The sequence below is a fragment of the Fistularia commersonii genome, chromosome 13, assembly GCF_037954325.1.
Source record: "Fistularia commersonii isolate RoL2024-O1a breed Wild chromosome 13, RoL_Fcom_v1.0, whole genome shotgun sequence".
In the NCBI taxonomy this organism is placed as follows: Eukaryota; Metazoa; Chordata; class Actinopteri; order Syngnathiformes; family Fistulariidae; genus Fistularia; species Fistularia commersonii.
In genome coordinates, this window is record NC_141296.1 from 3,680,106 (window position 1) to 3,696,136 (window position 16,031).

General features: G+C 40.5%; 3 protein-coding genes across 8 annotated transcripts in view; all 3 read left to right on the forward strand.

The window, feature by feature from the left end:
- Positions 1–16,031, forward strand: part of LOC147227604 (protocadherin gamma-C5-like) — a 354,356-nt gene that overhangs the window by 187,774 nt on the left and 150,551 nt on the right. The gene's annotated exons all lie outside the window — the stretch shown is intronic.
- On the forward strand, positions 952–10,778 carry LOC147227624 (protocadherin beta-16-like). The gene is made up of 5 exons (XM_086158813.1): positions 952–1,372; positions 2,660–3,432; positions 8,336–8,618; positions 9,906–10,672; positions 10,767–10,778. Exons 1-5 carry the CDS (start codon positions 1,018–1,020, stop codon positions 10,776–10,778), a joined length of 2,190 nt encoding a protein of 729 aa, XP_086014939.1. The 5' UTR covers positions 952–1,017.
- Positions 11,814–14,421, forward strand: LOC147227625 (protocadherin beta-16-like). The gene is made up of 3 exons (XM_086158814.1): positions 11,814–12,207; positions 13,495–14,261; positions 14,413–14,421. The coding sequence occupies exons 1-3, from the start codon at positions 11,853–11,855 to the stop codon at positions 14,419–14,421; spliced, it is 1,131 nt and encodes a 376-aa protein (XP_086014940.1). The 5' UTR covers positions 11,814–11,852.

Genomic DNA, 16,031 nt, shown 5'->3' on the forward strand with positions numbered 1-16,031 from the left:
AAAGATAATGTAAAGAAGTTGTACTCTTTTAAAGGACTCATACTGTTGTGACCCCAGAATGGAAGCTATAAATTATCGACCTATCGCTCTTTGGCCTTTTGCTGCACTGCAGGTTTGTCAGAGTGGATGAGGTCTGGTGAAGATTCGAGAATGAGTGGCGTGAATTGCAGAGTTTAGTACAGTTGTATCAAAGAGTCAAAGTTTAGTGAGTGTGGAAGGAGCAGAAACTGATCCTACACATGCAGATAATTTGCAATCAGGAACCTATTTAAGGATGTCAATTAGAAGAAGTCATACTTTTCATTAGTAAATGATCTTTCGAACTAATAACTTATTGAAGTGACTTGAGATGACGCTGGAATAACCCTTGTCGCTGTCCATGGTGATGAAATTTATCTTTGGTCTTACTGTCACAGAAGGGTCACTGTAATTCCCAAAGGATCACACTTGACTTGGTTTTCACACAATCATTTCAAAACATTTCAGTAATCAATGACATAATCACATTTTTTATTTTTAGTCTTGAAATTTTGAAGAAAGATTTTCCTTCAATACATAACTCTGAAGCCACCACTATACAATACACTAATACTCTGACGATGAGTGATATCATGTTCACTAATTGTAACACTGCTAGTACTACTAAAATTAATTAAAAGTAAGCATAATATTTTTTATTGCTAAATATTAATACTAATATAAGGTCCATACGTTGAGAAATTATCTTTGTCTATCACTGGACTTGAAACCACAAAGTACATAAACACTTCACACTTGTATTACTGTTAAAGGGCTCTGAGCGCCGCTAGTGACACATCACTGAATAACTGTGTAGGCAAGCAGCGACGGTCCACCTCCTGAATTCATTCTCTGCGTTCCTGCTGAGGAAGAAGACGGGCCGCCATTGGGTGTTAGAAAAACAGGCGTTTATCCGTCGTGTTGGACATTTGCTACTACGGACATCCCTGGCTTTTTTGGATTTTATTTCGAAAAGGAGTCTGGATCGTTGGATTTAAAATGTGTATTTTCCGGATTACCGCTCGCAGTGACCGATGGCGAGTACTGTTCGTCCTTCTTTGTCTTCTGAAGCTGAGCTCTGTGGTCGGACAGGCTCGCTATTCCATACCGGAGGAGCAGGCGGAAGGATCTTTTGTCGGAAACATTGCGAGGGATTTGGGTTTGGATGTGGAGAGGCTGGTGTCAGGTAAAGCGAGAATAATTATAAAAGGAGGCCGACAATATGTGGATTTAAACCGTGATAAAGGTACACTCGTTATCAGAGAGAGAATCGACCGGGAAGAGCTATGCAAAAAGACGACGCCCTGCAGCATTAGTTTTGACGTCGTTGTAGAAAATCCGATTCAGGTTTATCGTGTGACGGTGGAAATAATGGATATTAATGATAATAGTCCGTCATTTCAAAAACAGGACATCCATTTAAAAATGGTTGAAAGTGCTGCGGCGGGGACGCGTTTCTCGCTGGAGAGCGCCGACGACCCTGACGTTGGTATTAATGACATACAAAAATATACTCTGAAACCTACAGATCATTTCAAATTGGAGGTCCAGAACCAACCTAATGGACGCAGATCAGTTGATATGGTTTTACAGACCCCGTTAGACCGAGAGAAGGAGGAGACTCACACACTCGTCCTGATCGCTTCAGATGGCGGTGAGCCTCATAGATCGGGGACGGTGCGTATTCAAATCACTGTGCTGGATGCGAACGATAATGCGCCAGTGTGCAGCCAACCTGTTTATAAAGCAGACATTAGAGAAAACTCTCCTGAAGGAACGGTGGTAACTACTGTTAGTGCAAATGACGCAGACACAGGAGTCTATGGGGAAGTTACATATTCTATTGCTCATGTTGCTAAAGAGGCCCAAAACCTTTTTGATGTAAATGCAGAAACAGGTGAAATTAGAGTTGCAGGTAAACTTGATTTTGAAATAGCTAGTAATTTTGAATTTGACATCAAAGCTAGTGACCATGGAGCATATTCAGATACTTGTAAAGTTATTATCCAGGTAATTGATGAAAACGATAGTATCCCTTCAATTCTATTAATGTCTTTTTCTAACTCTATTCCGGAAAATACTCCTCCTGGAACAACTGTAGCTCTTTTTAATGTAGATGATGAAGACTCTGGTAGTAATGGTGTTGTGAGGTGCTCCATTAACCGAGATGTTCCTTTCAAAATTGAGTCGTCCCTAACTGGATATTACACATTAGTCACTGATAATACCTTAGACAGAGAAAATATTCCTGAATATAATCTCACACTATCCGTCTCTGATCAAGGCTCTCCTCCATTGTCCAGCAGTAAAACCATCCATGTTAAAGTGTCAGACGTGAATGACAGCCCGCCCACATTTGATCAGTCAGAGTACAGTAAGACGGTACCAGAGAACAACCCTCCTGGATTCTCTGTGTTTACTCTCAGTGCCACTGATGCAGACTGGGCTCAAAATGCTCGAGTGTCTTACTTCCTGGAGGACAAGGAGGTGAATGGGGTTCCTGTGTCTTCCTTGGTATCAGTCAGTCCAGAGAGTGGTGTCATTCATGCTGTGAGGTCCTTTGACTTTGAGCAAGTCAAGTCATTTGAATTCAACATAACGGCTCGCGATGCTGGTTCCCCTCCTCTGAGTTCAGTGGCTACTGTGAGAATCCTGATCCAGGACCAGAATGACAACCCACCTCAGGTTCTGTATCCGGTCCAGACGGGCTCTCTGGTGGCTGAGATGGTGCCTCGTTCAGCAGATGTGGGCTACCTGGTGACTAAAGTGGTGGCTGTTGATGTGGACTCTGGACAGAATGCCTGGCTCTCCTATAAACTGCAGAAAGCCACAGACAGGGCGCTGTTTGAAGTGGGCTTACAGAATGGAGAAATAAGAACCATCCGCCAGGTCACTGATAAAGATGCCGCCAAACAGAGACTGACCGTGATAGTGGAGGACAACGGACAGCCCTCTCGCTCAGCTACGGTTGTGGTTAACGTGGCGGTGGCGGACAGCTTCCCAGAAGTGCTGTCCGAGTTCACGGACTTTACGCAGGACAAGGAGTACAACGACAACCTGACCTTTTACCTGGTCTTGGCTTTGGCTGTCGTCTCCTTCCTCTTCATCACCTGTTTGGTGGTTATTATATCGGTGAAAATCTACAGATGGAGACAGTCTCGCGTCCTGTATCACTCCAACCTCCCTGTGATTCCATATTATCCACCGCGTTACTCAGACACTTTGGGGACAGGGACTCTCCCACACGTGTACAACTACGAGGTGTGCAGGACCACTGACTCCAGGAAGAGTGACTGTAAATTTGGCACGGCTAGAAGTCAGAACGTGCTGATAATGGATGCAAGTTCTACAGGAACCATGCAGCGGATTCAGAGTGAAAAGAACATCCTGGATGAACCAGACTCACCTGTAGAGGTTAGTTTTCCAAATTGTGAAGGCCTTAGTTCTTGTTTTCTGTTCATTTATTTATAGTCTTTATTTATTTATTTATAGTCTTTATTTATACTGCAATTTCCTTCGGGATTAATAAAGTTGTTCTTATTCTTATCTTATTCTTATAGATTTCATCATAGATGTATTCATAATTGCCTAAAATTTCTTAGTTTCCCACGTTTCATCATTTGAGTTTTACATGTTTCTTTTATGATATCTTAGTCTGCGTGTTCAAGAAAATGCAAATGTTTAAATCATAAATACAGCAAGTTTTAATAGCATTCCTCTTCTTAGTCTTCAAATAATGATTATAATTCCTTAAAATGGATTTGCAAAACAAGTATTTAACTCTGTGTTTCTTTACACTTGGTGCAATCCTCTCAAACCAATTCTTGATACATATTCCAGTATGTCTGTACATCTTTAGTCTTCTCAAAGTCTGTCTTGGTAGAGCACTCTGCACACACTTTCAAAATAATGGCCACATGTATTTTGAGTGATCCTTCATATGAGACTGACTATTTTCAATGTTCCCTCACATTGTCATACCTTGAAACATTACTTTTGTCACAGGTGTTGTTTCAATTGTGGGTCATTGACTTTTAAGCTCCATAGTTTTTCTCTGATGTGGGATAAATGTATCAGTGTTTCATAAGTTATTGTGGGACTGGTCACTTTTGTACTTTGGCATGCTTTTGGTATTGTTTGTCAGAGAGTCAACATTACTTGTGTCAAACGGTTCCCTGAAGTCAATAATACTTTCATGAAAAACTACTCTTATGTGTTTGATGAATAGCATATTTGGTCAGAAAAGGTCATCAAAATGTGTCCTTTGCCAAAGTAGAGAACAGAAGGGCTGGACGAAAAAGATCATGTGAAATAATTCATGAGTAAACATAAAGTTCACTTTGTGGTAAGTCTAAAGTCCTATAGTGGCAAGACCATAAGTAAATACAGTGGTAAAATTAAAAGCTCTGCTCGGCCCCATATATATCTTGAAAAATGCTGGTACGTCCATCAACAATCCACTTTAAATGAGGGAATACACTGTCACCCCCTGAAAAGCATGTACCGTCTAAACTTCAACACACCATATTTTGCAATGAACTCTTGTTTTTGCTCAATCTACAGCTGGATTTTTCAACGAATGTCTTCATTTTGAATTGAAGAAATGTAGCCAACGGGTCGAATGTTTTTTCTGAAGTATTGCTCTCAAGGACAGTTCAATAACCTTTTCACCGTTCAACAAATACTTCCAATTCTGACAGTTATGGATGCAACAATTCTAGCTTCCCATCTCTCACATCACGATTTCATTTTAATTGATGACGTTTTTAAGATAAGATATTCTTTCTCGCTCTCCATAGGGGAAATTCTTTTGTCACAGCAGTGCAACAATGACAGTATTAATAAATATGAGCGCAAATATAAATAAGAGGGATGATTAAAAAATAGTAAAAGACATCCTCAAATAAAGAGACAGCGGAGTGAACGATAAAAAAGGAAAATGTAGCACTTACTACATATATAATGGGGTCTGGACCAGGACTAGATATGGAGCAAGAGCAGTTAAATGGTTAAAAGATAAAGAGATACCACAGACCAATAGTTAGTTTAACTGCTGGCTTGTTTATCAAAAGAATTTAAGTTGTTAGAAATAGTAGTAATTATGAATTGGTACAACATAGATGTTTACACAGACACAACATTAAGTACACAAAACCATTTGCATAGACATACAAATATGAGTTTCAGTGTCAACCCTTGTTTCCCCTAAAGTAAACAAACAAATATGAATGTCTCATTCTTCCATAGATTTAAACTTATTTAGTTTTGGTATCTAGTATTGAGCTCTCTTTAAATTCTGTTTTCAATCTTTGTCCATCATAGGTTCTTATTCAGTTCCTACTTTTAAATGTTTAAGCAGTAAGTTATTTTCTTTTAACTAGTAATCTCTCTTTTAAATCAAAATAGGCCTATGTTAGTGTTAAGAAATCCAGTATTGGTATAAGCTTCCTAATAGTTCAACAATAGTAATCACTGAGTTACTTTAAGCTTCTCAATTAACACAATAGGAAATGAACACATTCAATTGCAAAACACTAGAGATTCACAGGTCAACATATTCAAGGTATTCCGAATAAAATGAAACATAGAGTGAATACACAGTTCTATAGTTATAAAAATCTTGCTACACAATCAGTCCCTTAGCAAGTAAATTCTAGTTAGCAAGTGAAAGCAGAGCTATCTCTTCTTATGACCGTGTTGAGATCCTCTCGGGGTAAACACTTGGAAAAACTGAACTCAATCGGCTTGCAGTTCAAAATCCACGTTTTCTAAAAGCAGAAGAACAGAATAGTAGAAAAATTCTCCTACCGATTTCACATCCAGTCGAGTCGAGGTTCTTTTCGCGTGTGTCTCGCCATCAACATTCATATCCATGGATTCAAACACTTCACCGGTTCGCCGGCAATACAGTCATTAAACTTAGCAGGAAAATGTTCAAAGTAACCTCAGTCTATTGACATAGAAAATGAAATAAAACACTTGGAAAGATAAAATAAGCGTCAGAAATACTTAATATCTGTTCCCTTCTTTGTTCACTCACTCGATCAACTCGACAGCATAACGTTCTGTATCAGTTTTTTTTTTTTTTTTTTTCATTCTCGTAGCTTCTGGAACGAAATCGCTATCAGCGTTGTGATTGGCTGATAGATCGACCACTTCCTATAGCAACAGTGCTATTAAACTAAATGACAAAATAATCCACCAACAGTATGAAATAATATTTTAATCCTATTTATCTCAATTAGACATTTTTATATCACCAATATTACTTTTTTTAATGATGAAATTCTTCTTAATATTTATTCTTATTTATTGAAGTATTTATGAACTTATGGCTATTTTCACCTGGGCTACAACAAGAATAGGCAACAGAAGGGGGAGAAAGACACAGCAAGGGTGAGAACAGACAACCAAAACAACAACATGAATAAGAACAACATAGTGACAAAAATAACAAATATATATATATGTGTGTGTGTGTGTGTGTACAGAGGAGGGAAAGAGAATGTATTGGTAGACGGATGCTGGAATTGGAGCTGCCAGGCAAGAGGTTTCGAGGAAGACCAAAGAGAAGATTTATGGACGTAGTAAGAGAGGATATGAAGGTAGTTTGGGTGAGAGAGGAGGATACAGAGAATAGGGTTAGATGGAGAAAGTTGATTCGCTGTGGCGACCCCTGAAGGGAAAAGCCGAAAGAAGAAGAGGAAGAAGATATATTTATATACATATATGGAGATTTTTAAGTCGTGAATCACTTTGTTTGTATATATGTACTTTAGAAAAGTATAATATTGATCTGGTTATTGTTCTAATACAAATGGAAACACTTTATATCAGTACTTGTTTCCTTCAATGCATCCTTAGTCTTGTTCAAACAATTAGTCAGATGATTAGAAAGTGTGATCCAAGTGAGATCTACATGACAGTAATGCTATTTGTAATCTAGTTTTGTTCATTCTCTGTTTTTGGAGATATGGCACATCTGATAATAGTGTGTCAAAAAGACTTCTGTGTTGTGTGGCTGCATGTGTGTTTGAGTAAGTTTGTGTTTGGGCGTGCGTTCTGAGGTGTGTGTGTGTGCATGTGCATGCATGAGGTAGGCAATTACAAACATCCCAGTAAGAACTATAATAATGGTTAATGGGAAATTCGATAGATAAAACCTCTGTTATTTTGGGAGAAAGAGTATTTCAATATTTATTTGATGTTGAAGAATTGCTCGAGTAGTACTGCTTTGATCAACTTTTGGTGTATTCCGCCTTGTACTTTGCGACAAAACATGCTCGACAGCATAAGGCTCTATATCGTCACTCTTTGGCCCTTTGCTGCACTGCAGGTTTGTCATAGAGGATGCGGTCTGGTGAAGATTCGGGAATGAGTGGTGTGAAGTTCAGAGTCTAGTAAAGTTGTATCAAAGAGTCAAAGTTTAGTGAGTCGGATGGAGCAGAAAGTGACAAGACTTATGCAGAAAATTGGCAATAATTAAATTATTAAAAAATGTCTACAATGAGGAGTTGTACATTTCGTTTGTAAATGATTTTTCGAACTAATAAGTTATTGAAGTGACTTGAGATGAGCTTGGAACGAACCTTGTCGCTGTCCATGGTGCTGAAATGTATGTTCGGTGTTACTGTCACAGCAGAAACACTGTTCTACCGGAAGGATCACTCTTGACTTGGTTTTCACACAAACATTTTAAAACATTGAAGTTTTAAAGATCTAAAGAAATGTAATCAACGACATACTTACATTTTTACTTCTACTTTTTAAATTCTTCAGTTAGATTTTTCTTTGCTATAAATATAAGAAGCCAACATGATACAATACACTAATATCGCCATGATCATTAATTTGTGCACTTCTAGTCCTACTAAAATTAATTAGAAATAAGGATATTGTTTTTTTATTGCTAAATAATAATACTAATATAAGGGCCATACGTTAAGAAATTATATTAGTCTTTCACTGGCCTTCAAACTATGAAGTACAAAAACACTTCACACTTGTATTACTGTTAAAGGGCTCTGAGCGCCGCTAGTGACACATCACTGAATAACTGTGTAGGCAAGCAGCGACGGTCCACCTCCTGAATTCATTCTCTGCGTTCCTGCTGAGGAAGAAGACGGGCCGCCATTGGGTGTTAGAAAAACAGGCGTTTATCCGTCGTGTCGGATATTAGCAACTACGAACATCTCTGGCTTTTTTGATTTTATGTCGAAAAGGAGTCTGGATCGTTGGATTTAAAATGTGCATTTTCCGGATTATCGCTCGCAGTGACCGATGGCGAGTACTGTTCGTCCTTCTTTGTCTTCTGAAGCTGAGCTCTGTGGTCGGACAGGCTCGCTATTCCATACCGGAGGAGCAGGCGGAAGGATCTTTTGTCGGAAACATTGCGAGGGATTTGGGTTTGGATGTGGAGAGGCTGGTGTCAGGTAAAGCCAGAATTATGACGAAAGGACGCAGACAATATGTGGATTTAAACCGAGATAAAGGTACACTCGTTATCCGAGAGAAAATCGACCGGGAAGAGATTTGCGGAAAGACGACGCCCTGCAGCTTTAGTTTTGACGTCATTTTAGAAAACCCGATTCAGGTTTATCGTGTGACAGTGGAAATAATAGACATAAATGATAATAGTCCATCATTCCAAAAAGCTGAACTTAATTTGAAAATAGTTGAGACAGCTTCAGTCGGGACGCGTTTCTCGCTTGAGAACGCAAACGACCCTGATGTAGGTAGTAATGATATACAAAAATATACACTAAAACCGTCAGATAATTTCAAATTGGAGGTACATAACCAGGCTGATGGAGGCAGATCCGTCGAAATGGTTTTACAGACCCCGTTAGATCGAGAGGAGGAGGAGACTCACACACTCGTCCTGATCGCTTCAGATGGCGGTGAGCCTCATAGATCGGGGACGGTGCGTATTCAAATCACTGTGCTGGATGCGAACGATAATGCGCCAGTGTGCAGCCAACCTGTTTATAAAGCAGAAATTAGAGAAAACTCTCCTGAAGGAACGGTGATAACTACTGTTAGTGCAAATGATGCGGACACAGGAGTCAATGGAGAAGTTACATTTTCTATTGCTCATGTTACTAAAGAGACAGAAAAGCTTTTTCATATAAATGCTCATACAGGTGAGATTAAAGTTACAGGTGAACTCGATTTTGAAAAATCTAAAACTTATCAATTGAATGTAAAGGCAAGTGACCATGGAGGATATACTGATACTTGTAAAATTATCATTCAGATAATTGATGAGAATGACAATATCCCTTCAATACAATTAATGTCATATTCCAACTCAATTCTGGAAGATTCTCCTCTTGGAACGACTGTAGCAGTTTTTAATGTAGATGATGAAGACTCTGGTAATAATGGTGTTGTCAAGTGCTCCATTAACCAAGATGTACCTTTCAAAATTGAGTCTTCTCTAACTGGATATTACACATTAGTCACTGATAACACCTTAGACAGAGAAAATATTCCTGAATATAATCTCACACTATCCGTCTCTGATCAAGGCTCTCCTCCATTGTCCAGCAGTAAAACCATCCATGTTAAAGTGTCAGACGTGAATGACAGCCCGCCCACATTTGATCAGTCAGAGTACAGTAAGACGGTACCAGAGAACAACCCTCCTGGATTCTCTGTGTTTACTCTCAGTGCCACTGATGCAGACTGGGCTCAAAATGCTCGCGTGTCTTACTTCCTGGAGGACAAGGAGGTGAATGGGGTTCCTGTGTCTTCCTTGGTATCAGTCAGTCCAGAGAGTGGTGTCATTCATGCTGTGAGGTCCTTTGATTTTGAGCAAGTCAAGTCATTTGATTTCAACGTTACAGCTCGCGATGCTGGTTCACCTCCTCTGAGTTCAGTGGCTACCGTGAAAATCCTGATCCAGGATCAGAACGACAACCCACCTCAGGTTCTGTATCCGGTCCAGACGGGCTCTCTGGTGGCTGAGATGGTGCCTCGTTCAGCAGATGTGGGCTACCTGGTGACTAAAGTGGTGGCTGTTGATGTGGACTCTGGACAGAATGCCTGGCTCTCCTATAAACTGCAGAAAGCCACAGACAGGGCGCTGTTTGAAGTGGGCTTACAGAATGGAGAAATAAGAACCATCCGCCAGGTCACTGATAAAGATGCCGCCAAACAGAGACTGACCGTGATAGTGGAGGACAACGGACAGCCCTCTCGCTCGGCCACGGTGGTCGTTAACGTGGCGGTGGCAGACAGCTTCCCGGAAGTGCTCTCAGAGTTCACGGACTTTACGCAGGACAAGGAGTACAACGACAACCTGACCTTTTACCTGGTCTTGGCTTTGGCTGTCGTCTCCTTCCTCTTCATCACCTGTTTAGTGGTTATTATATCGGTGAAAATCTACAGATGGAGACAGTCTCGCGTCCTGTATCACTCCAACCTCCCTGTGATTCCATATTATCCACCGCGTTACTCAGACACTTTGGGGACAGGGACTCTCCCACACGTGTACAACTACGAGGTGTGCAGGACCACTGACTCCAGGAAGAGTGACATGAAATATATGCAGCCGATGAGCCAAAGTTTAGTGAATGTGGACGGAGCAGAAACTGATCCTACACATGCAGAGAATCAGCTGTCAGGAACCTTGTCAAAGATGTCTACTATGGTGAGTAACGCATTTCAACCGCCTTTTCCATTTTGAACCGTTGATTTATTTCTGTGTTGAGATGACAGATGACCGTTCCATGTCACTCTCCAAGGTGCTGGAATGACCAACGCTTTGAACTGAAATGTTTGTGTTTTTGTCACATAAGTCTCTTGTTGGAGGTTCACTCTTGCTTGGTAAACGGTCATGCACTTCATGAAGTTTAAAAACCTTCTTATCTCTTTTCCAGTAATATCATCCACCTATGTTCTCATTATAAATTGAAAGCAATTTCTTCAACCGCACCATTGCACTTTCCATATGAAGTTTTCATAAATTGTTATGAGTAACATGGATAGAAGCCTCTCAGAAGAGATTTTGAAAGGAAACTGAATCAAGTGTCCTCGATAAGATTTTATAATTATTCACAATGACCTGGCTGACTTAGGACATTCATTGATAATTAACTGAGGAACTTTTCAAAAATTCATTTTTGATTTTATAGGGATAAACCTTCCACACGGAAAGGGAATTAATTCAAATTTACAATCCAACCACGACTGTCTCCAACCCGAGAAAAAAAAACACATACAATAAAATAGAGGAATGAAAAAGAAAAAACAAATAAATAAAAATCATTACTCATAAAAATAAGATTATAGAAGTATCTTCATAGACAGCCTTGATTTTTTTTATCTTATAAACACTGTACTATTCCCTATTCAATTGCCTTTCCCACTGATCTGTCAGAAATCCATTTCAGCTAAATCATTAAATACATGATATTGTCAACATGGACTATTAATAGATCATTATTAATACTAGGAGTAGTAAGAATTGTTGCGTTACTAATGATAATAATGACATTAATGAAAATAGTAAACTTCTTACTCCGTTCAAAAAGCGATCCTTTTTCATTCGGTGGTCTATCAAACGTTTACCAACACACACACATCACTTGTATTACTGTTTAAGGGCTCTGAGCGCCGCTAGTGACACATCACTGAATAACTGTGTAGGCAAGCAGCGACGGTCCACCTCCTGAATTCATTCTCTGCGTTCCTGCTGAGGAAGAAGACGGGCCGCCATTGGGTGTTAGAAAAACAGGCGTTTATCCGTCGTGTCGGATATTTGCAAATACGGACATCCTTGGCTTTTTTTGATTATTTTTCGAAAAGAAATCTGGATCGTTGGATTTAAAATGTGCATTTTCCGGATTATCGCTCGCAGAGACCGATGGCGAGTACTGTTCGTCCTTCTTTGTCTTCTGAAGCTGAGCTCTGTGGTCGGACAGGCTCGCTATTCCATACCGGAGGAGCAGGCGGAAGGATCTTTTGTCGGAAACATTGCGAGGGATTTGGGTTTGGATGTGGAGAGGCTGGTGTCAGGTAAAGCCAGAATTATTATTAAAGGAGGCCGGCAATATGTGGATTTAAACCGAGATAAAGGTACACTCGTTATCAGAGAGAGAATCGACCGGGAAGAGCTTTGCGAAAAGACGACGCCCTGCAGCTTTAGCTTCGATATATTTCTGGACAATCCAATCCAAGTCTATCGTGTGACGGTGGAAATAATGGATATTAATGATAATAGTCCGTCATTCCAAAGACGCGACATAGATTTAAAAATAGTTGAAACAGCTGCAGTCGGGACGCGTTTCACGCTGGAGAGCGCTGACGACCCTGATGTTGGCATTAATGATATACAGAAATATACTCTGAAACCTACAGATAATTTCAAATTGGAGGTAATAAACCAACATAGTGGACGCAGATCAATCGAAATGGTTTTACAGACCCCGTTAGACCGAGAGAAGGAGGAGACTCACTCACTCGTCCTGATCGCGTCAGATGGCGGTGAGCCTCATAGATCGGGGACGGTGCGTATTCAAATCACTGTGCTGGATATAAACGATAATGCGCCAGTGTGCAGCCAACCTGTTTATAAAGCAGAAATTAGAGAAAACTCCCCTGAAGGAACGGTGATAACTACTGTCAGTGCAAATGATGCAGACACAGGAGTCAATGGAGAAGTTATATTTTCTATTGCTCATGTTGCTAAAGGGGCCAAAAACCTGTTTGATGTAAATGCAGATACAGGTGAAATTAGAGTTACAGGTAAACTTGACTTTGAAAAAGCTAGTTATTTTGAATTTGATATCAAAGCTAGTGACCGTGGAGGGTATACTGATACATGTAAAGTTATTATTCAAATAATTGATGAGAATGACAATGTCCCTTCAATACAGTTAATGTCATTTTCTAACTCCATTCCAGAAGACTCTCCTCCTGGAACGACTGTAGCTGTTGTTAATGTTGATGATGAAGACTCTGGTAGTAACGGTGTTGTCAAGTGCTCCATTAACCCTGATGTTCCCTTCAAAATTGAGTCTTCATTATCTGGATATTACACATTAGTCACTGATAACACCTTAGACAGAGAAAATATTCCTGAATATAATCTCACACTATCCGTCTCTGATCAAGGCTCTCCTCCATTGTCCAGCAGTAAAACCATCCATGTTAAAGTGTCAGATGTGAATGACAGCCCGCCCACATTTGATCAGTCAGAGTACAGTAAGACGGTACCAGAGAACAACCCTCCTGGATTCTCTGTGTTTACTCTCAGTGCCACTGATGCAGACTGGGCTCAAAATGCTCGCGTGTCTTACTTCCTGGAGGACAAGGAGGTGAATGGGGTTCCTGTGTCTTCCTTGGTATCAGTCAGTCCAGAGAGTGGTGTCATTCATGCTGTGAGGTCCTTTGACTTTGAGCAAGTCAAATCATTTGATTTTAACGTAACGGCTCGCGATGCTGGTTCACCTCCTCTGAGTTCAGTGGCTACTGTGAGAATCCTGATCCAGGATCAGAACGACAACCCGCCTCAGGTTCTGTATCCGGTCCAGACGGGCTCTCTGGTGGCTGAGATGGTGCCTCGTTCAGCAGATGTGGGCTACCTGGTGACTAAAGTGGTGGCTGTTGATGTGGACTCAGGACAGAATGCCTGGCTCTCCTATAAACTGCAGAAAGCCACAGACAGGGCGCTGTTTGAAGTGGGCTTACAGAATGGAGAAATAAGAACCATCCGCCAGGTCACTGATAAAGATGCCGCCAAACAGAGACTGACCGTGATAGTGGAGGACAACGGACAGCCCTGTCGCTCGGCCACGGTGGTCGTGAACGTGGCGGTGGCGGACAGCTTCCCAGAAGTGCTGTCAGAGTTCACGGACTTTACGCAGGACAAGGAGTACAATGACAACCTGACCTTTTACCTGGTCTTGGCTTTGGCTGTCGTCTCCTTCCTCTTCATCACCTGTTTAGTTGTTATTATATCGGTGAAAATCTACAGATGGAGACAGTCTCGCGTCCTGTATCACTCCAACCTCCCTGTGATTCCATATTATCCACCGCGTTACTCAGACACTTTGGGGACAGGGACTCTCCCACACGTGTACAACTACGAGGTGTGCAGGACCACTGACTCCAGGAAGAGTGACATGAAATATATGCAGCCGATGAGCCAAAGTTTAGTGAATGTGGACGGAGCAGAAATTGATGCTACACATGCAGAGAATCAGCTGTCAGGAACCTTGTCAAAGATGTCTACTATGGTGAGTAATGAATGTAAGCTGTCATTTTTCCTTTGAACCGCTGATTTATTTCTGGCTTGAGATGACAGAGGAATGTTCCATGTCACTGTCCAAGGTGCTGGAATGACCAACACTTTGAAATGAAATGTTGTCTGTGTTTTTCCGTTTCCAGTCAGACTGATTGTACTTGTTGAAGGTTCACTCTTTCTCGGTAAACAGTCATGTGTGCACTTCATGTAGTTTGCCAACCTTCTTACCCTTTTCCAGTAATTTGTTCCAGATATGTTCTCATTATAGAATATGAGGTTTTCATAAATATTAAGAAGTAACATGAATAGAAGCCTCTCAGAAGAGATGCAAAAGGTCATGAAGGACTGAAACTAGATGGAGTTGCCGTGATTAGCTATTACAATTTGCCATGACCTGGGTCACTGAGAAGTTTCATAGTCTATATTGTCTATTATCAATGTCGTCCGCTCACAGATGACCACTTGTTCTTTAAGTATGACTGTTGGCTTGGTGATAAAAATACTCTGCCGCCCTGTACAATAGATGAAGTTTGTTAACCCTCTTGACTTTTTTCTGTTATATTAAGCAGACATGATACTATAATAGGCCAAAAGCAATTTCATCTGCCACATCATTGCACTTTCCATACAAACTTCTCAGAAATTGTATGCAATGACAGAGATAGAGGCCTTTCAGAACACATGTGAAACATCAGCAAAGACAGAATCTATATGGCGTTGCTATGATAAGATTGTGTCATGATTTACCATGACCTGGATGACTGAGGGCACTCAGAAATACATTTTTCAGGGCCTTTTCATAAATATATTTCAAATTTTAGAAGGACAAACCTACTCCACTGAATGGAGATGAACTCAAAATATTGGGGTCAGCATGACAGAGGAGATAGAGCAATCCTCTTTGGAAACGAACATTCCTGGTTCGATTTCCGTCTCCTCCTAGTGTGTGGAAGTCTTGTTGAGCAAGACATTGAACCCCTAACTGCTCCTCTGGCGCTGGTACCCGGCTGCTCATGGTTCATCCATGATGGGGTAATTGCAGAGACCGAATTTCCCCACGAGGGATTAAGAAAGGATACATTATTGGTAGTACAGGTATATGCAACACAGACATCATCAACACTTGCCAAAAAAACTAAAACAATCTACTGGACAAATTTAAAAATATATATATAAATTATAAAAAGTATCTTCAGTAATAACAGTATCTTCATACAAAACCTTGTTTCCATTTATTTTAGTGATAGTCAGTATTCTCTTTTTCTAATGACGTACCTCCTTACTTGCCTGCTCTGTGAATTCATTTCAGCTAAGTAACACTATTATCCTTATTATTATTTTCATCATCATTATTATTATCAGTAATAATGATGATGATGATAATAATAATTATCATCATGATCATAGTAATTGTTATTATTATTATAAACTTAATATGCCATTCAAAAGTGATCCTTTTTCGTTCGGTGGTCTATCAAACGTTTACCAACACAAACACACACACACACACACACACACACACATCACTTGTATTACTGTTAAAGGGCTCTGAGCGCCGCTAGTGACACATCACTGAATAACTGTGTAGGCAAGCAGCGACGGTCCACCTCCTGAATTCATTCTCTGCGTTCCTGCTGAGGAAGAAGACGGGCCGCCATTGGGTGTTAGAAAAACAGGCGTTTATCCGTCGTGTTGGACATTTGCAACTACGGACATCTCTTGCTTTTTTGGAATTTATGTCGAAAAGGAGTCTGGATTGTTG